Source organism: Hyperolius riggenbachi, chromosome 3, assembly GCF_040937935.1.
Source record: "Hyperolius riggenbachi isolate aHypRig1 chromosome 3, aHypRig1.pri, whole genome shotgun sequence".
Taxonomy (NCBI): Eukaryota; Metazoa; Chordata; class Amphibia; order Anura; family Hyperoliidae; genus Hyperolius; species Hyperolius riggenbachi.
Genome location: NC_090648.1, coordinates 503,147,103 through 503,170,912, shown reverse-complemented (window position 1 = coordinate 503,170,912; position 23,810 = coordinate 503,147,103). Strand labels below are relative to the sequence as shown.

Sequence of the window (23,810 nt, the reverse complement as noted above, 5' to 3'; positions counted from 1 at the left end):
AGGGTGTCCCGTCAGTCACATGCTCATGGGAGCCAATCGCAAGCTCCGGATGTGATTGGCAGGCACCACACAATCACGGCACACTTATCTTGTGTGCAGACCAGGCAAGGTGGACTTCTTTTGTCTTCCATTTTCCATACGTAAATGGCTTTTTTTTTAACCACTTGAGGACCGCAGTGTTGAACCCCCCTGGTGACTAGGTCATTTTTTTACTAACTGGGCCACTGCAGCTTTAAGGCCTTGCTGCAGGGCCGTAGGACTCAGCACACAAGAGAGCCCCCCCCCCCTTTTCTCCCCACCAACAGAGCTCTGTGTTGGTGGGGTCTGATCGCTCCCCAGCAGGGTTGCCAACTCATCCCTTTAGATACTGACACTTCTAAATTATACAGGTTCTGGGGCTTCTCACAGATAATGAGTGCCTAAACTGCATCTTAAAGGGGAACTGAAGTAAGAGGTATACGGAGGCTGCCATATTTATTTCCTTCTAATCAATACCAGTTGCCTGGCAGCCCTGCTGGTCTATTTCTCTGCAGTAGTATCTGAATAACACCAGAAACAAGCATGCAGCTAGTCTTGTCAGATCTGACTTTAAAGTCAGAAACACCTGATCTGCTGCATGCTTGTTCAGGGGCTATGGTTAATAGTATTAGAGGCAGAGGATCAGCAGGGCTGCCAGGCAACTGGTATTGCTTAAAAGGAAATAAACATGGCAGCCTCCATATCCCTCTCTCTTCAGTTCCCCTTTAACTAGCCACAAGACATGTATAATTCATAAGCATCCATATTTAAAGGGATGAGTTGGCAACACTGCTCCCCAGCTGTTTTTTGTTTTCTATATATAAATATTTTATACATTTTTGAATGTACCTTTTTTCATTTATTTTATATTCTCCCTCCCCCCCGCCAGCCAATCAGCACGATCAGATGTCATAGGCCTATGACAGCCGATCACTTCCCTGCCTACAGAGGGGACAGCTGTGTCACAGGGCTGTCCCCAGTACAGCGCTGCTGTAGATCGCGGCACTGTACAGGGTTATTAGACGGCGGTTTCCCCGTCTAACAGTCTCCGAGCGGCGATCTCCTGCTAGCCCCATTGAAAGCCATTCACGCCGTGGAGTGGTCCTGGGGATACTGCCGCGTTCAATGGCGTGGAGCGGTCGGTAAGTAGTTAACCCTTTCTAATCCAATTCTCCAATCACCCACATCCCCCCCAAGCACTTCTTTTTTTCTGGGGTTCAGGAAGAGACATGTGTGATTGGAGAAAAGGATTGACAGCGGTGATCCAGAGTGTCTGTACCTCCTTGCACTAAAACGAGGATTTGACCCAACATCAGTGCCAGGGTCAGCGCCAGTCTGCATACTGTAGCTCCGCCCCCTTGGACCCACTCCAGCAGAATTACATTATGCCGCGATGCATGCTACTGGAGGGGACCAGAGTCAGTCTGTATGGCTGATATTGTGGTGAAACCCCTCCCACAGTGTGATGTCATGACCATGGTCCTGCCAGTTTCCTGTCTGTGAACTTTGTTGCATTGTGGGAAATAAATGCTGTTTCCAGCTGCCAAGCAACCAGCATTTCCCTCTGTGCATATGTATAGCTATTTTTTTTAAAAGACAACCTTTTAGCCTATCGCAATGTTAGTGGGTGTGGTTATAGATAATGGCAGTTGGTGCTGTCTAGTTTTTTTTCTTGTCTGCCAGTAGTAAAGATGATGACCTGCAGGCTGCTTGTGGAACAAACAATATGAACAAATTACATGATGAGTATCAATCATTTCTTGATATCTCTTATTTTTTAACTTCCCACTTTGCAATGTATTGATTTATTTTTTTCCCCCCTTTTTCGCTAAATTTCCTCTTTGAAGCGGATCCGAGATGAAAAACTAACTATAGCTAGTAGCTTGTCTATATATCTTTTCTAAAGTTTAGATAATTAACACAGCAAATGTAGCTGCAAACAGCTTCTACAGTATAGGATTATTTCTTCCCGTGATACATTGAGAGCAGCCATATTCTGCTTGTCATCACACAGGCAAGCTTCTCTGCATCTCCTTCCCTCAGCCTGTGAAAACGCCACTCTCCTCCTCTCCGCCCCCTTGCCTCTGAAATCTCTGGCAGGTAATGCCTCCTGCTCCTCCCCAGACTGAGCTCCCATGAGCACTTGCTACATGGGACTCAGAATGCCTAGGTGCTGGAGGAGCTGTGGGCGGGGCTTGTTTAGGAAATTAGGGTATTAAAACAAAAAAACAAAAAAAATATTTGGCTTGAGGAATTCCCTATAAACTATATGTAAGGGGCACAATTATGCAAGGAGTAAAAGTTTATCTCAGATCCACTTTAAATGAGTATGGAAGGAGAGGCGTTATTGTAATTCATTCCATGTTATCATATTTCATTTTGTCTACAGTAATTACATCCTCCTCTGAAGCCTATTGACAAACAGAGTGGCACAAAATCCCGTCTTTACAGAGCTAAGCTTTTCGACTTGTCCACCTTTCCTCTTGTTCCTCAGATACTGCCGTTCTTTGCCAGGTCCTCTACTGGCTGCCAACTCTTCTCTACATCACGTCTATCATTGTACAACCCTAAAACACAACTCGTCACACAAACATATAACCTTTTTCAGGACTTCCACAGTTCTAGGCACAGAGGGAGATACTGCTTGCTTGGCAGTTGGAAAAAGTGTAAGAGAGTGTGTGTGAGTGTGTGTGAGAGTGTGTGAGAGTGTGTGTATGTGTGTGTGTGAGAGAGTGTGTGAGAGTGTGTGTGTGAGAGTGTGAGAGTGTGTGTGAGAGTGTGTGAGAGTGTGTGTATGTGTGTGTGTGAGAGAGTGTGTGAGAGAGTGTGTGAGAGTGTGTGTGAGAGTGTGTGAGAGTGTGAGAGAGTGTGTGAGAGTGTGAGTGTGTGTGAGAGAGTGTGAGAGAGTGTGTGAGAGTGTGTGTATGTGTGAGTGTGTGTGAAAGTGTGTGTGAGAGTGTGTGAGAGAGTGTGTGTGAGAGAGTGTGTGAGAGTGTGTGTGAGAGAGTGTGTGAGAGTGTGTCTTACTACCTGGGATGATATGTTCTGGGGGTCTCGTGTCCCCCCTGCACACCTGGGCAGAGCTGCAAACAGCAAATCAGATTCCACCAATTCATGTCAATGGAAAAAATGTATAAGGCTGCCATTTTAACAGTAATCAAGCCAGAGTCCCCACACTTGACACAGTTCGTCACTTGGTGACCGAGGTTACAAATCCAAGAAAAGTGGGCGGAGCATAAATCGGCCAATCAAATTTCAGTCATTTATTTTAAATGGGAAAATGTAAACTGCTGCCATTCTATGTTAATCAAAGGTTTTCAGACTTGGCACACATAGTCACTGGATGAAGTAGATTAAGATTCAGAAAAGTGGGTGGAGCCTACAACAGCCAATTAAAATTCACCTATTGATTTTTAAGGGGAATATTGAAACAGCTGCCATTCTTTACACTGTTTATGGCAGAGGCTTCCTTCACTGTTTATGGCAGAGGCTTCAAACTTGCACCAGTCAGTCATTGGGTGACTGGGGTTAAAATTCACCAAAAGGGGTAGAGCCAAAAACAGCCAATCAGATTTCCTTGCCGGATAAACTGCTTCCATTCACACATTTTTTTATGCCAGGGACCTGAAAGCTCACAAACGTGGTCATTGAGTGACTGCGTGTCAAGGTTACAAAAAGTGGGTGGAGCCAAAACCAAATTTCACTGGTCAAATACTGCAGCCATTCTTACCCTGTTAATGGCAAGGTTCTCAAACTTTGCCCAGATGGTCACTGGGTGACGGATTAATATTCAGGAAATGGGTGGAGCTTACAACAGCCAATCAAAATTCACCTGTTGATTTTCATGGGGAATATTTAAATTGCTGCGATTCTTAAGCCGGCCACTAACGGTCCAATTTCTAGGGAAAAATCGTTCGAGCGATCAGAAATTCTGATCGGATTGGTTATAAATAATTTCAGTTGATGGGCACAATCGATAATGAACGATTTTAAAAAAAATCGTCCGATTGAATTTTCGTCGAACCAAAATTTGGACTTTCTTGTTGGTCGTGATAGATAGGAAGCAATGATTGGTTAGTTGATAGTGTAGTGAACGATTTTTCTTCCGATCAGAATGTCTGATCGCTCGAGCGATTTTTCACTAGAAATTGGACCGTTAGTGGCTACCTTTACACTGTTAATAGCAGATGCCTCAAACCTGCTACAGTTGGTCACTGGGTGACTGGGGGTCAAATTCAGAAAGAGGGTGGAGCCACAAACAGCCAATCAAATTTTCTTAATTTCAATGGGAATATACAAATGATTTATACCAAGGACCCCAAAGCTCATACACTTGATAATTGAGTGACTGTATGTCAAGGTTAGAAAAAGTGAGCGGCACCAACAACTACATTTTTTACATGGGAAAATATAAACTGCAACAATTCTTACACTGGGAATATTTACATTGCTACCATTCTTACACTGTTAATGGCAGATGCCTCAAATCTGGTAGTAGGTCACTGGGAGACTGGGGTTTACATTCTGTAAAGGGGGCGGGCCACAAACAGCCAATCAGATTTGTTAGATTGATTTCAGCCATTCTGGCATTGGCAGGGTTATCAAACTTGACACAGTTGGTCACTGCTGCCATTCTAACACTCTTAATGGCAGAGGCCTCAAATCTGGGACAGTCATTTACTGGGAGACTGAGGGGGCAGGCCAAAAACAGCCAATCAGGTTTGTTTAATTTCAATGGAAAAATGCAACTTATAGATGCCAAGGACCCCAAAGCTCATAAACCTGGTCATTGAGTGACTGTATGACAAGGTTACAAACAGTGGGCGGAGCCAAAAACAACTAACTTTTTACATGGGAAAATATAAACTGCAGCCATTCTTACAGGGTTAATGGCAGGGTTCTCAAACTTGACACAGTTGGTCACTGAATAACTGGGATTAATATTCATAAAAGCAGGTGGAGCCTACAACAGCCAATCAAAATTCACCTATTGATTTTCAAGGCGAATATTGAAACTGCTGTCATTCTTACACTGTTAATGGCTCAAACCTGCTACAGTGAGTCATTAAAGTGAATCTGTATTGTTAAAATCGCACAAAAGTAAACATACCAGTGCGTTAGGGGACATCTCCTATTACCCTCTGTCACAATTTCGCCGCTCCTCGCCGCATTAAAAGTGGTTAAAAACAGTTTTAAAAAGTTTGTTTATAAACAAACAAAATGGCCACCAAAACAGGAAGTAGGTTGATGTACTGTATGTCCACACATAGAAAATACAACCATACACAAGCAGGCTGTATACAGCCTTCCTTTTGAATCTCAAGAGATCATTTGTGTGTTTCTTTCTCCCTGCAGTTCTCATGCACTGAAGTTTCAGGCTGCTCTTTTTCTCCTGCAAACAGCTTTGCCCTTGTCTGTAATTCTTCAGTATGTGAAAGCCCAGCCAGCTCAGAGGACGATTTATCCAGCTTGTAAAAGATAAGAGAGAAGAGAGAAGCTGCCCTAATCTAAATAATACACAGGCAGTGTGCATAGAGGGGCCTGGAAGGGGGAATTCATAGCAGAACCACAACACTGAAGAACTTGGCAGCCTTCCAGACACAGGCTGACAAGTCTGACAAGGGAAAGATACATTGATTTATTACAGAGACTGTGATAGTACAAAGTGCTGCAGTAAGCCAGAACACATTAGAATAGCTTTTGGAACTTGTAGGATGATAAAAAACAGGATGCAATTTTTGTTACGGAGTCTCTTTAAGTGACTGAGGTTCAAATTCACTAAAGGGGCGGAGCCAAACACAGCCAATCAGATTTCTTTGCTGGATAAACTGCTTCCATTCACATAATTTTGATGCCAGGAACCCGAAAGCTCTCAAACTTGGTCATTGAGTGACTGTGTGTTGAAGGGAACCAGAGATAAACGTTGTCTAAAAAAATGAAAAAAGATGTCCATATATACCTGGGGCTTCCTCCAGCCCCATAAGCCTGGATCACTCCCACGCTGCCATCCTCCGCTGCTTATATCGCCGGTACCAGGTCCCGTCACTTCCGCCGGACGTGACTAGTCTTCCGCATGCCCAGGGGCACCCTCTGGCTCTGTATGCATGCGCCTGCGCAGTACGGAGGGAGCACACTGCACTTGCGTCGACTGGCTCGACTAGCCAAAATGACGGGACCCGGTACCGGCGGACAGAGGCAGCGGAGAAAGGCAGTGTGGGAGTGATCCAGGCTTATGGGGCTGGAGGAAACCCCAGGTTACAGGTATGTATAACATCTTTTTATCTTGGTCTCTGGTTCTCTTAAGGTTACAAAAATCAAAGTGGAATCAAAAACAGATTTCCCTGGGAAAATGTAAACTGCAGCCCATCTTCCCTGTTAATGGCAGGGTTCTCAAACTTTGTACAGTTGGTCACTGGGTGACTGGGATTAATATTCAGAAAAGTGGGTGGAGCCTAAGAAAGCCAATCAATATTAACCTGTTGATTTTCAAGGGGGATATTTAAAGAGACACTGCAGCGAAAAAAAAATTATGATATTATGATTTGTATGTGTAGTACAGCTAAGAAATAAAACATTAAGATCAGATACATCAGTGTAATTGTTTCCAGTACAGGAAGAGTTAAGAAACTCCAGTTGTTATCTCTATGCAAAAAAGCAATTAAGCTCTGCAACTTTCAAAGTCGTGGAGAGGGCTGTTATCTGACTTTTATTATCTCAAGTGTTATTGAACTATTTACTTTTTCTCTGCCAGAGGAGAGGTCATTACTTCACAGACTGCTCTGAAAGAATCATTTTGAATGCTGAGTGTTGTGTAATCTGCACATATTATAGAATGATGCAATGTTAGAAAAAACACTATATACCTGAAAATAAAAATATGAGAATATTTTCTTTGCTGCTAAACTTCTAGTAATTATTCATAGTACACAACCAATTGATTATATCATATATTTTTTTCGCTTCAGTGTCTCTTTAATTTGCTGCCATTCTTGCACTGTTAATGGCACAAGCCTCAAACTTGGTACAGTTGGTTATTGGGTGACTGGGGTTCAAATTCAGAAAATGGGGCAGAGGCACAAACAGCCAATCAGATTTGTTTTGTTTTTTACTGGGAAAATACCAATTATTGATGCTAAGAACCGCAAAGCTCACAAACTTGGTCATTGAGGGACTGTGTCCAGGTTACAAAAAGCAGGCAGAGCCAAAAATTTCACTGGGAAAATATAAACTGCAGGCCTTTTTACACTGTTAATGGCAGGGTTCTCAAACTTTGCCCAGATGGTCACTGGGTGACAGATTCATTTTCAGGGAAGTGGGTGGAACCTATAATAGCCAATCGAAATTCACCTGTTGATTTTCAAGGGGAATTTTTAAATTGCTGCCATTTTTAGACTATTAATAGCAGATGCCTCAAACCTGCTACAGTTGGTCTTTGGGTGACTGGGGTTCAAATGCTGGAAAGGGGTGGAGTCACAAACCGCCAATCTGATTTAATTTTTATGGGAATATACAAATTATTGATGCCAAAACTCACAAACTTGGTCATTGAGTAATTGTGTGTTAGAGTTAGAAAAAGTGGGCGGAGCCAGCACCAGCCAAATACATACCCGGGCAATGTCAGGTCATCAGCTAGTACAGTAATACAATAACATTTGTAAAGCGCTTTTCTCCCATAGGACTCAACGCGCATAGTTGTGTCTCAGATCAATACAGGGTTGCAGGCTGGGTTGTGTTACAGAGGAGATAGTCAGATGTTCATGAATGCCAGACTGAAGAGGTGGGTTTTCAGTTTAGACTTAAAGAAAACCTGTACTGAAAATTAAAAGTCAAAATAACCATACACAAGTCATACTTACCTGCTGCGTAGTCTACTGCTAAATCTCTTTCTCCTCTCCTGTGTCCTGTTTGTCCACTGTGATCAATGGAATTCTCCATCCTCCATTTTGAAAATGGCCATTACCCCATAACAGCTTCCTGGTCAGCACACAGTTAAACTGTAATATCGCCCACTTGAGCCATAGGGAAACATGGACACATCAGTTCTCCTCTCAGCTGTAACTGACAGCAACTGATATGTAACTGACAGCAACTGATATATTTCATTTCTGACAAAATGTTGTCAGAACTGGAAGGGATCATTGTCAGAAGAAAATGGTGAGCTTCTGAGAGAAACTGATGGCAAGGTAACTATGTAATGTTCATTTGAAGTTACCGCAGGTGTTTATTTTAAATAATTTTACTCAGTACAGGTTCGCTTTAAATGCTTCCAGGGATGGTGCTATCCTGATTGGGTGTGGCAGGGAGTTTCAAAGTCTAGGGGCAGCATGACAAAAGGCTCTGTCTCCAAAGGTTTTGAGGTGGACTCTGGGGGTGACCAAGGTGTTACTCAATGCATTGGTATGTGTTAGTATTGCGTTAGTACACTTTGGTAAGCGTTTTTCCATAGCAGTGCACTGTGAAAAAGCTCAGTTAAAACGCGCACAGTTTGAACTGAGCCATAGGAAAACATGGACATTACTTTGAAAATCAGTTTTCTTTCAGTTATAACAGAGCAACTGGTGTAAAAGGGGCCTAAGGAATAAAGACATGTTTCAGTGGAAAATACATACTGTATATTTACATCGATCTGTCAATCAGTAGTGAAAGAGGGACAAATGAGGGAGAAAGAGGGATTTGGTTTTCAAACAGGCACTGTCCCTCTGAAAAAGGGACAATTTGGAGGAATGCTTCCACTTTCTCCTGCATATCTTGTTAAAGTCCTCAATGCAACCTCAACTTGTTCCACCTCTCCAGCCTCTCTCCTTGTAGATTGTAAGCTTATGAGAGAAAGATCCTTCACTCTAATGATTCTCATATGTCTGTACATGTTCTGCACTTAAAGTGTGTATTGATAAGCAGGTGTTAACTTCTACAGCGATTCAGAGATTCTTTGACATTTGGTGCTCAGCAGAGAGTCACTGAGATTTGGTGCTCAGCAGAGAGTCACTGAGATTTGGGCCTCTGCAGAGAGTTACTGAGATTTGGGCCTCTGCAGAGAGTCACTGAGATTTGGGCCTACGCAGAGAGTCACTGAGATTTGGTGCTCAGCACAGAGTCACTGAGATTTGGGCCTCTGCAGAGAGTCACTGAGATTTGGGCCTCTGCAGAGAGTCACTGAGATTTGGGCCTCTGCAGAGAGTCACTGAGATTTGGGCCTCTGCAGAGAGTCACTGAGATTTGGTGCTATACAATTATGCACTGAGATTTGGTGCTCTGCAGAGAGTCACTGAGATTGGGCCTCTGGAGAGTCACTGAGATTTGGTGCTCTGCAAAGAGTCACTGGGATTTGGTGCTCTGCAGAGAGTCACTGGGATTTGGTGCTCTGCAGAGAGTCACTGGGATTTGGGCCTCCGCAGAGAGTCACTGAGATTTGGGCCTCCGCAGAGAGTCACTGAGATTTGGGCCTCCGCAGAGAGTCACTGAGATTTGGGCCTCCGCAGAGAGTCACTGAGATTTGGGCCTCCGCAGAGAGTCACTGAGATTTGGGCCTCCGCAGAGAGTCACTGAGATTTGGGCCTCCGCAGAGAGTCACTGAGATTTGGGCCTCCGCAGAGAGTCACTGAGATTTGGGCCTCTGCAGAGAGTCACTGAGATTTGGTGCTATACAATTATGCACGGAGATTTGGCGCTCTGCAGAGAGTCACTGAGATTGGGCCTCTGCAGAGAGTCACTGAGATTGGGCCTCTGCAGAGAGTCACTGAGATTGGGCCTCTGCAGAGAGTCACTGAGATTTGGTGCTCTGCGAAGAGTCACTGGGATTTAGTGCTCTGCAGAGAGTCCATGGGATTTGGTGCTTTGCAGTCACTGAGATTTGGTGCTCTGCAGAAAGTCACTGAGATTTGGTGATCTGCAGAGAGTCACTGAGATTGGGCCTCTGCAGAGAGTCACTGGGATTTGGTGCTCTGCAGAGAGTCGCTGAGATTTGGTGCTCTGCAGAGGGTCGCTGAGATTTGGTGCTCTGCAGAGGGTCGCTGAGATTTGGTGCTCTGCGGAGTGACTGAGATTTGGTGCTCTGCAGAGTCACTGAGATTTGGTGCTCTACAGAGAGTCGCTCCGATTTATTGCTCTGCAGAGAGTCACTGAGATTTGGTGCTTTGCAGTCACTGAGATTTGGTGCTCTGCAGAAAGTCACTGAAATTTGGTGTTCTGCAGAGAGTCACTGAGGTTTGGTGCTCTGCAGAGAGTCACTGAGATGTGATGCTCTGCAGAGAGTCACTAAGATTTAGTGCTCTACAGAGAGTCACTGAGATTTGGTGTATTGTAGATAGTCACAGAGATTTGGTGCTCTGCAGAGAGTCACTGGAATTTGGTGTATTGTAGATAGTCACAGATATTTGGTGCTCTACAGAGAGTCACTGAGATTTGGTGCTGTGCAGAGAGTCACTGAGATTTAGTGCTCTGCAGAGTCACTGCATTTTGGTGCTCTGCAGAGTCACTGAGATTTGGTGCTCTACAGAGAGTCACTGAGATTTGGTGCTCTACAGAGAGTCACTTCCATTTAGTGCTCTGCAGAGTCACTGAGATTTGGTGCTCTGCGGAATGACTGAGATTTGGTGCCCTGCAGAGTCACTGAGATTTAGTGCTCTACAGAGAGTTGCTCCGATTTATTGCTCTGCAGAGAGTCACTGAGATTTGGTGCTTTGCAGAGAGTCACTGAGATTTGGTGTTCTGCAGAGAGTCACTGAGATTTGGTGCTTTGCAGAGAGTCACTGAGATTTGGTGTTCTGCAGAGAGTCACTGAGATTTGGTGGTCTACAGCAGGGCTATCCAACTCCAGTCCTTAATGCAAGTGTTTAGGATGGACTGAGAAACGGAGAATAGCAATTGTATTAATTGCGTTATTTTCAGTAGCGTTCCTCTATAATCAATATAACATCTGATCTGCACGAGGCCTTCTTGGAACACAACGCCGGTATAGATTGAGCCTCCCCAGTACTGTCAGGACAGACAAATTAAGCCAACCAGTTCACCGCACTCCCCGGAGTTACTCCTTGCTTTACTAAACTTTAAGAGTCTCCTCTCTTGCGCTGCACTTTGCACTCGGTTCTTGTGGAGTTTGCAGATGCCATTACTTCTTGCCGGGAGGCAACGCCATACCTGGAGCCGGTGATTAATGTGCGGGCCGCTAAGGTTTGCTGTCTGCCGACTTCCCAGACTGGATGTCACGGCGGCAGTCCGAGCGGCAGAAAAACTATTAGCGAGAATTTGTCAGAGTCGGAGCGTTCCGACAACAAGTCCTGCAAGTCAATTACGCGTTTTTAAGAGTTCAGAGTGTATTCGCTTTCACCGCTGGATAGCCACTAATTACCGACGTGACGGAGGAAGAGCAGCAATTACCCGAGATGAATTGTTTCATCTTAATGGGCCTTATTTTTAATGGACTTAATAACATCGCTGGATTATAGATCTTGCGGTTCAAGTGGAACAGTTAAACGATTGGCGTATTTATTAAGCCGCATATTCGTGCCCTGCTGCAAAAACGGCAAAAGGTCTACTTTAATTTATGAGGGAGGCTAATAACTGAACTGAGTGTAATTTCCGAAATGTATTTCATTTCTTTTTTGTTGTCCAAACCAGATTTAAAGAACTTCTAGTGAGGCATTTAATTATTCCCGTTCACTAAAATGAATTTCCCGGCATCTGCTCTAATTCAGTTTTTCTCCCGAGTTTCCTCGCAGGAGAGATTTTCTCATCTTATTAACAAAATACCTTTTCAGCCTCCAGCAAGGGAAAAAAAAGTACTGAAAATGAGTTTTACAGAATTAACTTTTAGTTTGAGATGACTTTTCTTACCTACTTTTTGGCACTTTTAAAGAGGAACTTTAGCTAAGAGCAGGGCCGGGCCGAGGCATAGGCTGGAGAGGCTCCAGCCTCAGGGCGCAGTGTAGGAGGGGACGCAGGGCCGGGCCGAGGCATAGGCTGGAGAGGCTCCAGCCTCGGGCGCAGTGTAGGAAGGGGCGTACAATTCATTCAGCTGTCATTCCCAATTGTGTTTGAAGCAGGAAGAAATAAGAAAAGGGGGATACATGGCAGTGACTGCAAGCCAGATAACTAGATATTAAGGTGTTGGGGAGGTTGTGGGCCCTGTGGCCCTCTTAGGGCCTGTACACACTGCTGCGCTTTTAAAAATCGCATGCGATTTTTAAAAGCGCAAGCCTTCATGAGAATAGGAAAAGCGCATCGCAGCAGTGTGTACAGGTCTCCGCGCTTTTCATTATTTTTCAAAAGACCTTGCGATTAAAAAGCGCATGTGATTTGAAAAGCGCAGCGCAAGCGCAGCAGTGTGTACAGGCCCTTAGTCTAATAGCAATCAGTGTGTGACAGCTGAGGTGGGAGGGATGGAGGGGCGCACTTTGCTGTCTCAGCCTTGGGTGCTGGAGAACCTTGTCCCGGCTCTGGCTAAGAGTGGGGGAAAAAATCAATACATTGCAAAGTGAGTAGTTACAATGATAGATGAGAGATCAAGAAATGATTAATATTCGCCATGTAATTATTTGTTTACATTGTTCGAGCAGGTAACCATCTTTACTACTGGCGGACATGAAATAAATCACCAACTGCCATTATAACCACACCCCCTAACAATGCCCTAGGCTATTTTTTTGCACAGAGGGAGATACTGGTTGCTTGGCATTTGGAAACAACTGTTATTTACCTCAATTCACCAAAGTTCACAGACAGGAAACTGTCAGGACCAAGGTCATGACATCACACTGTGGGAGGGGTTTCACCACATCAGCCATACAGACCATACGATGATCTATTTAAGAAAACGTGAAGATTTCTCCTGGGAAAGGGGGCAGCAGCTACTGATTGGGATGAAGTTAAATCCTGGGTTACAGGTCCTCTTTATGGGACTTTTTATTTGAGAGACAGATTTCTATATCTGATTGAATCTGTTCAGAGAGATCTGTTGGCTGCCCCTTCACCGCAGGCAGATTCCAGATTGATTTCAGCATCAACCGTCTCTGGAATCGGCCTTGTGTGCTGCATCCGCCGCCTTTGTTGCTGCCCTCCTAGTGTAAATGTGCCGCTGCTCACAGGAGGGTCTCGGAAGGATGGCGCGGTGGGCACAGGATGACTTCAGGGGGCTGCAAGGAGCCCCAGGTAACTTCAACTGGGTTTTATTTTTTTGACAGGCTTTAGATATCCTTCAATCCCCGGGGCAGATCGCTCGCGAACTGGGGGTCGGGCATTCCTGTACACATGCTTGTTTATCGATTGCCTCAGTGGCTATTAGATAAGGAGCCTTATATCTTTTCTAGTGTTTATACCGTACAGTGTTTTAGGCCTCATTCCCACTATACGCGCTGCCGAAATGCGCACAGCAGCGCGTATGATGTGCGACGCACAAGAACGGTAGAAGTGCATAGACAGCACTTCTGCGGTTCCCATCATATGCGTTGCGCAGCAGTACAATGCGCTATCGCACTGCTGCATGCATTTGTCGGCAATCGCAGCGCTGACCCATTCACTGTAGTGAATGGGATCAGCAGTGCATCGTGGCACAGATGGCGTTCGATCGTACGGGTTGGGTTCCGATCGCAAGGCCACCTGCACTAATTGATGCGAAGATGGGAGAAAAGTGTTACAAAACATATTGTTATGACATCATTATCATGCAACTCCAAAACTGTTTTATTTTACTTTTAGTTGATTAGATAGAAGAGCACAACTGGTTCACGTGTGCCCAAAGAAAGAATCCAATAGACCTTGCTCTCTTCTGCATATTGCCTCCTCTCACTCCACAGACCAGACACTCCACTCCCTGAAACCGGAATGAGGACATGTTGTCTCCATGTACGTTCCTTAACCTCCTTGTCGGTCTAAAAAATCCGGCAAGGAGGCAGCGCCGCACTTTTTTTAAATTTTTTTATTTTTTTAAATCATGTAGCGAGCCCAGGGCTCGCTACATGATAGCCGCTGAGCGGCGGCATACCCCCACCCACTCCGATAGCCTTCCGCGATCAGAGTATGCAGGAAATCCCGTTGAGAACGGGATTTCCTGCATGGCTTCCCCGGTCGCCATGGCGACGGGGCGGGATGACGTCGGGACGTCACAGGGAATCCCGAACCGCCCCTCAGCGCTGCCTGGCACTGATTGGCCAGGCTGGGGCGGGGGGGGGGAGGTGGCTCTGCGCGGCGGGTAGCGGCGATCGCGTACTACACGCAGCTAGCAAAGTGCTAGCTGCGTGTAGGAAAACAAAATTTATGCAAATAAATCCTCCTGCGCAGGTTACCCCGAGCTGAGCTCGGGATAACCGGCAAGGAGGTTAAAGAGACACTGTAAAAAAGAAAAACCTCCCCTGGGGGGTACTCACCTCGGGAGGGGGAAGCCTCCCGATCCTAATGAGGCTTCCCCCATCCTCCTCTGTCCCACGGGGGTCTCGCTGCAGCCCTTCGAACAGCGGCCCGACAGACCCGACAGCCTGTTCAATATTTACCTCTCCAGGCTCCAGCGGGGGTGCTGTTGCGGCTCTTCTGACGGAGATAGGTGAAAATAGCCGATCTCCGTCAGGTCCGCTCTACTGCGCAGGAGACTTGCGCCTGCTCAGTAGAGCGGCCCGACGGAGATCGGCTATTTTCGCCTATCTCCGTGGGAAGAGCGGATACTGCACCTGCGCTGGAGCCAAAAGGTAAATATTTACATCGCCGCCGCTCCGGGAGGATTTTTGCAGCCACTGTGGGACCGAGGAGGACGGGGGAAGCCTCAATAGGATCCGGAGGCTTCCCCAACCCAAGGCGAGTACCCCCCAGGGGAGGTTTTTTTGTTTTACTTTATTTTCTTATAAAGTCCTCTTCAGCATTAAATTCTAAGCGGATTCACCGCATCCCCGCGGCAGAACGAGTGATTTATGGCGCCCAGAAATAGCCCAGCAAAGTTCCAGTGCTCACAGATCTTCCTTCCTGGTAGAGGCAGAGCTTTGGGCTGTAGCTCTGCCTTTTATCCAGTCAATCTCCGCCAATCTCCACCTCCTCCCGCCCCTCTCAGTCTTCTTTCACTGAGAGGGGCGGGGAGAGGTGGAGATAGGCGGAGATTGACTGGATAAGAGGCAGAGCTACAGCACTAAGCTCTGCCTTCCCCAGACCGCAAAATCTGCAACCTGCAAAGTCGTGGGACTTTGCTGGGCTATTTCTTGGCAATACATCACACATAAAATCCGCTTAGAATTTAATGCTGAAGAGGACTTTATAAGAAAATAAGGTAAAAAAAAAAAAAAAAAAAAAAAAAAAAAAAAGAGACCTGCAGTGAAAAAAACAATGAATAAAATTGCTTGTTTTTTACAATATCCGTTTATAGATTGTTTAGTCAGTGTTTGCACATTGTAAAAGCTTTCCTCTCCCTGATTTACATTCTGAAATGCATCACTGGCGGTGACATCTTTAGTTCTGCCAGGTGATCTATACGGAATGTTTGTTACTGAGAGTTCTATGCACAGAGGGAGATGCTGGTTGCTTGGCAGTTGGAAAAAGCCATCATTTCCCACAATGCAACGAGGTTCACAGGCACTGTCAGGACCATGGTCATGACATCACACTGTAGGAAGGGTTTCACCACAATATCAGCCATACAGACCCTTCTAATGATCTATTTGAGGAAAGGAATAGATTTCTCGTGGGAAAGAGGGTATTAGATACTGATTGGGATGAAGTTTAAACATTGGTTAAAGTTCCTCTTGTTTGGAGGTATTAGACAATTTCCACTCACCAGGGGCGTAGCAATAGGGGTTGCAGAGGTAGCCACCGCATCGGGGCCCTTGAGCCAGAGGGGCCCCGAAGGGCCCTCCCTCAATTACAGTATTAGCTCTCTATTGGTTCTGAGCTCATAATAATCACTTCTATAGATACTTTGAATAGTGGTAATTATTAACAAGCTCCTCCCCATCCCCTTCCTGCACCTCTGACACTGTAGTTGCCATTGGCAGGGATTGCTATGTATAGAGTGCTTGGGGGTAATCACTAACAAGCTGCTCCCATCCCCCTCTTGCACCTCTGACACTGTAGTTGCCATTGGCAGGGATTGCTATGTATAGAGTGCTTGGGGGTAATCAGTAACAAGCTGTTCTCCATCCCCTTCTTGCACCTCTGACACTGTAGTTGCCATTGGCAGGGATTGTTATGTATAGAGTGCTTGGGGGTAATCAGTAACAAGCTGCTCCCCATCCCCTTCTTGCACCTCTGACACTGTAGTTGCCATTGGCAGGGATTGCTATGTATAGAGTGCTTGGGGGTAATCAGTAACAAGCTGTTCCCCATCCCCTTTCTTGCACCTCTGACACTGTAGTTGCCATTGGCAGGGATTGCTATGTATAGAGTGCTTGGGGGTAATCAGTAACAAGCTGCTCCCCATCCCCTTCTTGCACCTCTGACACTGTAGTTTCCATTGGCAGGGATTGCTATGTATAGAGTGCTTGGGGGTAATCAGTAACAAGCTGTTCCCCATCCCCTTCTTGCACCTCTGACACTGTAGTTGCCATTGGCGGGGATTGCTATGTATAGAGTGCTTGGGGGTAATCAGTAACACACTGCTCCCCATCCCCTTCTTGTACCTCTGACCCTGTAGTTGCCATTGGCAGGGATTGCTATGTATACAGTGCTTGGGGGTAATCAGTAACAAGCTGCTCCCCATCCCCTTCTTGTACCTCTGACACTGTAGTTGCCATTGATCAGGGATTGCTATGTATAGAGTGCTTGGGGGTAATCAGTAACAAGCTGCTCCCCATCCCCTTCTTGCACCTCTGACACTGTAGTTTCCATTGGCAGGGATTGCTATGTATAGAGTGCTTGGGGGTAATCAGTAACAAGCTGCTCCCCATCCCCTTCTTGCACCTCTGACACTGTAGTTTCCATTGGCAGGGATTGCTATGTATAGAGTGCTTGGGGGTAATCAGTAACAAGCTGCTCCCCATCCCCTTCTTGCACCTCTGACACTGTAGTTTCCATTGGCAGGGATTGCTATGTATAGAGTGCTTGGGGGTAATCAGTAACAAGCTGCTCCCCATCCCCTTCTTGCACCTCTGACACTGTAGTTTCCATTGGCAGGGATTGCTATGTATAGAGTGCTTGGGGGTAATCAGTAACAAGCTGCTCCCCGCCCCCTTCTTGCACCTCTGACACTGTAGTTGCCATTGGCAGGGATTGCTATGTATAGAGTGATTGGGGGTAATCAGTAACAAGCTGTTCTCCATCCCCTTCTTGCACCTCTGACACTGTAGTTGCCATTGGCAGGGATTGTTATGTATAGAGTGCTTGGGGGTAATCAGTAACAAGCTGCTCCCCATCCCCTTCTTGCACCTCTGACACTGTAGTTGCCATTGGCAGGGATTGCTATGTATAGAGTGCTTGGGGGTAATCAGTAACAAGCTGTTCCCCATCCCCTTTCTTGCACCTCTGACACTGTAGTTGCCATTGGCAGGGATTGCTATGTATAGAGTGCTTGGGGGTAATCAGTAACAAGCTGCTCCCCATCCCCTTCTTGCACCTCTGACACTGTAGTTTCCATTGGCAGGGATTGCTATGTATAGAGTGCTTGGGGGTAATCAGTAACAAGCTGTTCCCCATCCCCTTCTTGCACCTCTGACACTGTAGTTGCCATTGGCGGGGATTGCTATGTATAGAGTGCTTGGGGGTAATCAGTAACACACTGCTCCCCATCCCCTTCTTGTACCTCTGACCCTGTAGTTGCCATTGGCAGGGATTGCTATGTATACAGTGCTTGGGGGTAATCAGTAACAAGCTGCTCCCCATCCCCTTCTTGTACCTCTGACACTGTAGTTGCCATTGATCAGGGATTGCTATGTATAGAGTGCTTGGGGGTAATCAGTAACAAGCTGCTCCCCATCCCCTTCTTGCACCTCTGACACTGTAGTTTCCATTGGCAGGGATTGCTATGTATAGAGTGCTTGGGGGTAATCAGTAACAAGCTGCTCCCCATCCCCTTCTTGCACCTCTGACACTGTAGTTTCCATTGGCAGGGATTGCTATGTATAGAGTGCTTGGGGGTAATCAGTAACAAGCTGCTCCCCATCCCCTTCTTGCACCTCTGACACTGTAGTTTCCATTGGCAGGGATTGCTATGTATAGAGTGCTTGGGGGTAATCAGTAACAAGCTGCTCCCCATCCCCTTCTTGCACCTCTGACACTGTAGTTTCCATTGGCAGGGATTGCTATGTATAGAGTGCTTGGGGGTAATCAGTAACAAGCTGCTCCCCGCCCCCTTCTTGCACCTCTGACACTGTAGTTGCCATTGGCAGGGATTGCTATGTATAGAGTGATTGGGGGTAATCAGTAACAAGCTGCTCCCCATCCCCTTCTTGCACCTCTGACACTGTAGTTTCCATTGGCAGGGATTGTTATGTATAGAGTGCTTGGGGGTAATCAGTAACAAGCTGCTCCCCATCCCCTTCTTGCACCTCTGGCACTGTAGTTTCCATTGGCAGGGATTGCTATGTATAGAGTGCTTGGGGGGCCCCATTGTAAAACCTGCATCGGGGCCCACAACTCCTTAGCTACGCCACTGCCACTCACCATTACTGCAAAGGTGCACAATAGCGTTCTGCAATCCTAATGCGTAGAGGCCTGCCTGTACTGCCTACATATTGCTGACAACACACATGACCAATTTTGTATGAAAATTTATACTAATGCTCTTGGCCAATCACAGAGAAGAGGACACTATTGGTGGTTGCATGTAATTTACAATACTGAAATTAATTATAGCTACCATTTATTGGCTTACTAAAAAGAATAAGAATAAGTGAGCTTTCGGCTTTGCAGCCTTCGTCGGGCTTAAATCCTGTTTGCTTGCAGGCTGATGGTACTGATGATGGTACTGCAAGCAAACAGGATTTAAGCCCAACGAAGGCTGCAAAGCCGAAAGCTCGCTTATTCTTATTCTTTTTTGTTAGCCAATAGATGGTATCATACTGATTTAAAACTTCTTGTTTTTACTGATGGCTAACACAGTACAATACCGTACTGCTAATTATAGCTAGGACTATCAGAGAATGGAGAATTATTTCCTTGGAAACAGGGTGCAGCTAAGGTTTTTGTGGCCCCAAGCGGACTGTAGTAAGTGGCCCTATCCTGCGGTGCGCGAAGCGGCGAAAAATGGGTGTGGCTATCCCGCATAAGTGGGCGTGGCCATGACATGTGGGTGGAGCGGGAGGGCAGATTGGGGCGGGGCTGTTTGCGGGGAAAAATGGATGTGGGGGTGATTGAGGCGCGCGTAGCGCCGAAAGATGGGCGTCGCCATGACATTGTATGGGCGGAGCTTAACCGTAGCACAGCAAATATAGCCAACTATGACCGTTAAATAATAAATGCAGCAACAGTTACCCCAGACACCAGAAAATAAAAACGCAATTTGTGCAACATTTCAACAGAAAACAAACAGAATTTGGGCCACATTTCAGCAGAAATCAAACGCAATTTGGGCACATTTTCAGCAGAAATCAAATGCAATTTGGGCACATTTTCAGCAGAAATCAAACGCAATTTGGGCCACATTTCAGCAGAAATCAAACGCAATTTGGGCCACATTTCAACAGAAATCAAACGCAATTTGGGCCACATTTCAACAGAAATCAAACGCAATTTGGGCCACATTTCAGCAGAAATCAAACGCAATTTGGGCACATTTTCAGCAGAAATCAAACGCAATTTGGGCACATTTTCAGCAGAAATCAAACGCAATTTGGGCCACATTTCAGCAGAAATCAAACGCAATTTGGGCCACATTTCAGCAGAAATCAAATGCAATTTGGGCACATTTTCAGCAGAAATCAAACGCAATTAGGGCACAGTTCAGCAGAAATCAAACCGCAATTAGGGCACATTTTCGGCAGAAATCAAACGCAATTTGGGCACAGTTCAGCAGAAATCAAACGCAATTTGGGCACATTTTCAGCAGATAAAAGCAATTAGGGCTGCAAAAAGAAAATAATTTACTCACCTGGCACTGGCAGAAGTCTTCTCTCCCCGTCTCCCAGCCGGCTCCTCAGGCGCGCAGTTCCCACGGAGCTCCCTCCCTCCTCCAATCTCCCGCGCTGATTGAATGCAGGGCTACGGGAAGATAGCCACCCGAAGCCCTGTACTGGAGACATAACTAGTCTCCAGAGCAGGGCTTCGGCGGCGGCCATCTTCCCGTAGCCCTGCTCTGCTCTGCCAGCCCTGCGGGCTGCGGGAAAACAGTGATGTCACGCTGACGTCACGGAGCCGCCGAGGCCCCTAAGACCTTGAGGCCCCAAGCGGCCGCTTGGTTTGCTTGGTGCCTCGCGGCGCCCCTGCTTGGAAATTTCGAAGTTTTTCCAATTTCCACGGTAAATCACAGCATTCTCTGATCGTTCCAATACTACTGAGCATTCCCAAATTTCGAGTCCTGCCTGTGGAAATCACAACACTTGCAATTGGTAAATACTTAGTAGTATTGGACCAATCGGAGAATGTGGCGATTTACCGCCGTAATCTGATTTCCGAGAACAAAAGTTCTGCATTCTCCGATTGGTCCAATACTTCTGACTCTGAAGTATTTAGCCTATCAGAATATTCGCGGTAAACTGCATTGTAAAACCAACAGGTTTTGCGGAAAGTCTGAAAACGGATTACCGTATCGGTAATCAGCATTTTCAGAAAGTAGGTTCCATTCTGCACAATCGATGAAATTTGGCTGATAACAGCTCAAATCAACTAACTCTTTTCGATCGACCAGGATGGAGAATATCGGTCAATCGTACAGGAATCGGCTAATGTTCACATGATTTCAATCAACACAGAATACATTTTTGGTTTCAGAGCATCATTGTTCAGATCGACTGTGAAGGTGAATCGTGAATCGCTGGTAGTGCGTGGGCCACTAGTCAATCCGCACCCAACCACAAAAAATGTTTGCTTTTGGCATTGGTACAGCGCTGGCAAAAATGCAACAAGGAGGGATTATAGTAGAAAAATTGTATTTGTTTTTGACTATGCTTAACCTCTTAATCCTATCTAGACAACTATAGTGGCCAAAGAGTAAATTAAAAAAAATAAAATAAATACATTTAATACTAATAACATGTTATCGTTAATCCCCTCCCCCATAGCCACCAAACATAAAACACGTGTTAAAAAAGTTAAAAAATACATAAATAGTTACCTTAAAGTCTGAGCTTTTTTTTTTTTTTTTTTTTTTTAATATATACGTATTGTGGGTATATTACTCTTATTTTATCAAAAAAGGGGATTGTAATTGATTGGGCACAAACAGAAAAAATACAGCTTTATTTCCAAATGATATTTTGTCACCATTGTACACTGTACAGGAACATCATTTAAATGTTGGTCAAATAAAATGTGTGGGTTTTATCTATAGTAGCATTATTTATTTTAAAACTATAGGGGATGGAGAAATGTATTTTTTTGTATTTCCCTATAAAATGCATAGAAAATAGTAAACCCCCCAAAAAGCCTAATTTGTGGCAAACAATCCCCCCTCCTCAAGATATAGATTATTTAGGTGTGATAAGTAGTGATAAAGTTATTGGCATAATTTGAGGAGCGCTACATGGAAAAATTACTTCCGTCCCTAAAGGGACTCCGAGGTCAAAATAAATAAGAAAAATAGTACTCACCTGGGGCTTTCTGCAGCCCAGTGTAGGTCGGGACGTCCTACGGCGGCCTCATGGTTCTTCTCCCAAGGCCTGTCCATATATGGCTGTCCGGCGGCTCCCCCGTGACACTGGGCCGAGTGTCGGGCTCCTTCTTCCGTATAGGTCATAGCTGACGTCACATGCCGGCCGCCTCGCGTCATCACGGCGGCTGGCGTGACAGTACGGCGCATGCGCGGCCGTGGGATGTCCCGACCTACACTGGGCTGCAGAAAGCCCCAGGTGAGTACTATTTTCTTATTTATTTTGACCTCGGAGTCCCTTTAAGACGAAAGCAACACTAAGACTGAAGTGGTTAATCAATAAAGTTTTTGGGTTTTTTTGAAGTGCAGAAACTTTTTGAAGAATAGTGATTAGTGTATCGGTACCTTTTTAGGCATCGGGCGACCATCTCCTGAGTGTAGATTTTGATCTGAAAAATGGAAACATGAATAAAATAACTTTTTGAAGAAGCTGCAAAGTTAAAAAAATAAAAATATGATAGAAAGAGAGAGAATTGATTCCTGCAGATCCCCGGGATGTCGCTGAGGTCACTGGAGGAGAATCAATGATCAGGAAATTATCAGTAATGAGAGAAACGGGCTGCAGGCTCCGCACTCCGCTTAATAAATCTTTCTTGAGTGAAACAAATATTACTTCGCTGGCCACAGCTAAAATGGATGGGATTATTCCTGAAATCAATTCTCATTTTTGGGAAGAAAAAAAAAATAGTTCTAAACTTTTCCTGTTCACTAAAATTAGCGTAATCTCTTAATACTGTTTAAGCAGTACGTTTTGAATCCGGATGATACCATTTATTGGCTAACTTAGGAGAAAAGGAGTAAGCTTTCGGCTATGAAGCCTTCATCAGACTGATTCTTCTATAGTGACAACATTTAGAACACAGCATATATACTGTACACTGGACATTAAAAAGGAGATGTACATTGTCTCACAGGGATGCTAGCTGATTTATGACAAAAAGATAAGACCACTTGTTTGCTTAAACATCACATACCACAGACTCAGTGTGATGAAGGGCAGCATGGCGGCGTAATGTTTAGTGCACTCGCCTTGCGGCGCTGGGTCCCTGGTTCGAATCCCAGCCAGGTCAACATCTTCAAGGAGTTTGTATGTTCTCCCCATGTCTGTGTGGGTTTCTTCGGGGCACACCGTTTCCTCCCACACCCCAAAAACATACAGATAAGTTCATTGGCTTCCCCCTAAATTGGCCGTAGACTATGATATATGCACTACACGATACATGCATAGACATATGGCTATGGTAGGGATTAGATTGTGAGCTCCTCTGAGGGACAGTTAGTGACAAGACAATATATATATAATCTGCACAGCACTGCCTAATATGTCAGCGCTATATAAATACTTAAAGTACCTCTGTCACGAAAATCTTAAAATTTAAAATACATGTAAACATATACAAATAAGTATGTTTCTTCCAGAGCACAATGAGCCATAAATTACTTTTCTCCTATGTTGCTGTCACTTATAGTAAGTAGTAGAAATCTGACATTACCGACAGATTTTGGACTAGCCCATCTTCTCATGGGGGGTACTCAGGGTTTTCTTTATTTTTAAAGCACTTAAAAAATGGCAGTTGCTCCGTCCAACTGCCAAAAAAAGTGTGCAGCGAGCAGGGAGGCTGGCCAGCATCTTTATATAAATCTTTTTCAGGATATGTCTTTATAAAGAATAAAGACTCCCCCATGAAGAGATGGACTAACCCAAAACCTGTCGGTAATGTCAGATTTTTACTACCAAACTAGTGATAGCAGCATAGGAGAAAAGTAATTTATGGCTCATTTTACTCTGGAATAAATCTACAGTACTTATTTGTATGTGTTTTAAATTTTATGATTTTTGCGACAGTTCCTCTTTAAGGCTGCTTACACACCAAGACGTTACAGGTGCACGTTAGTGCGCCTGTAACGCTCCCCCAACGCACAGCAATGTAACACAAGTGGGCTGTTCACACAGCCCACGTTGCGTTACATGTAACGCTGCACGTTCTCCGCAAAGTGAAGCATGCTACGGCGTTGGAGCGGCTATAGCCGCGTTAGAGTGTTTGCACATGCGCAGTGGGGGGCGGAGAGGAGGCGGGGAGAG

General features: G+C 45.3%; 1 protein-coding gene across 5 annotated transcripts in view; it reads right to left on the bottom strand.

The window, feature by feature from the left end:
- Positions 1–23,810, bottom strand: part of MTERF2 (mitochondrial transcription termination factor 2) — a 194,757-nt gene that overhangs the window by 114,477 nt on the left and 56,470 nt on the right. For all 5 annotated transcript variants that reach the window (XR_011030598.1, XR_011030597.1, XM_068278330.1 and 2 more), the window contains one exon: positions 22,073–22,116. Coding sequence is in view for 3 of the 5 variants with exons in the window: in XM_068278330.1 (XP_068134431.1) it covers positions 22,073–22,116 (44 nt within the window). In the remaining 2 variants the exon portion in view is untranslated. The remainder of the gene's footprint in view (positions 1–22,072; positions 22,117–23,810) is intronic.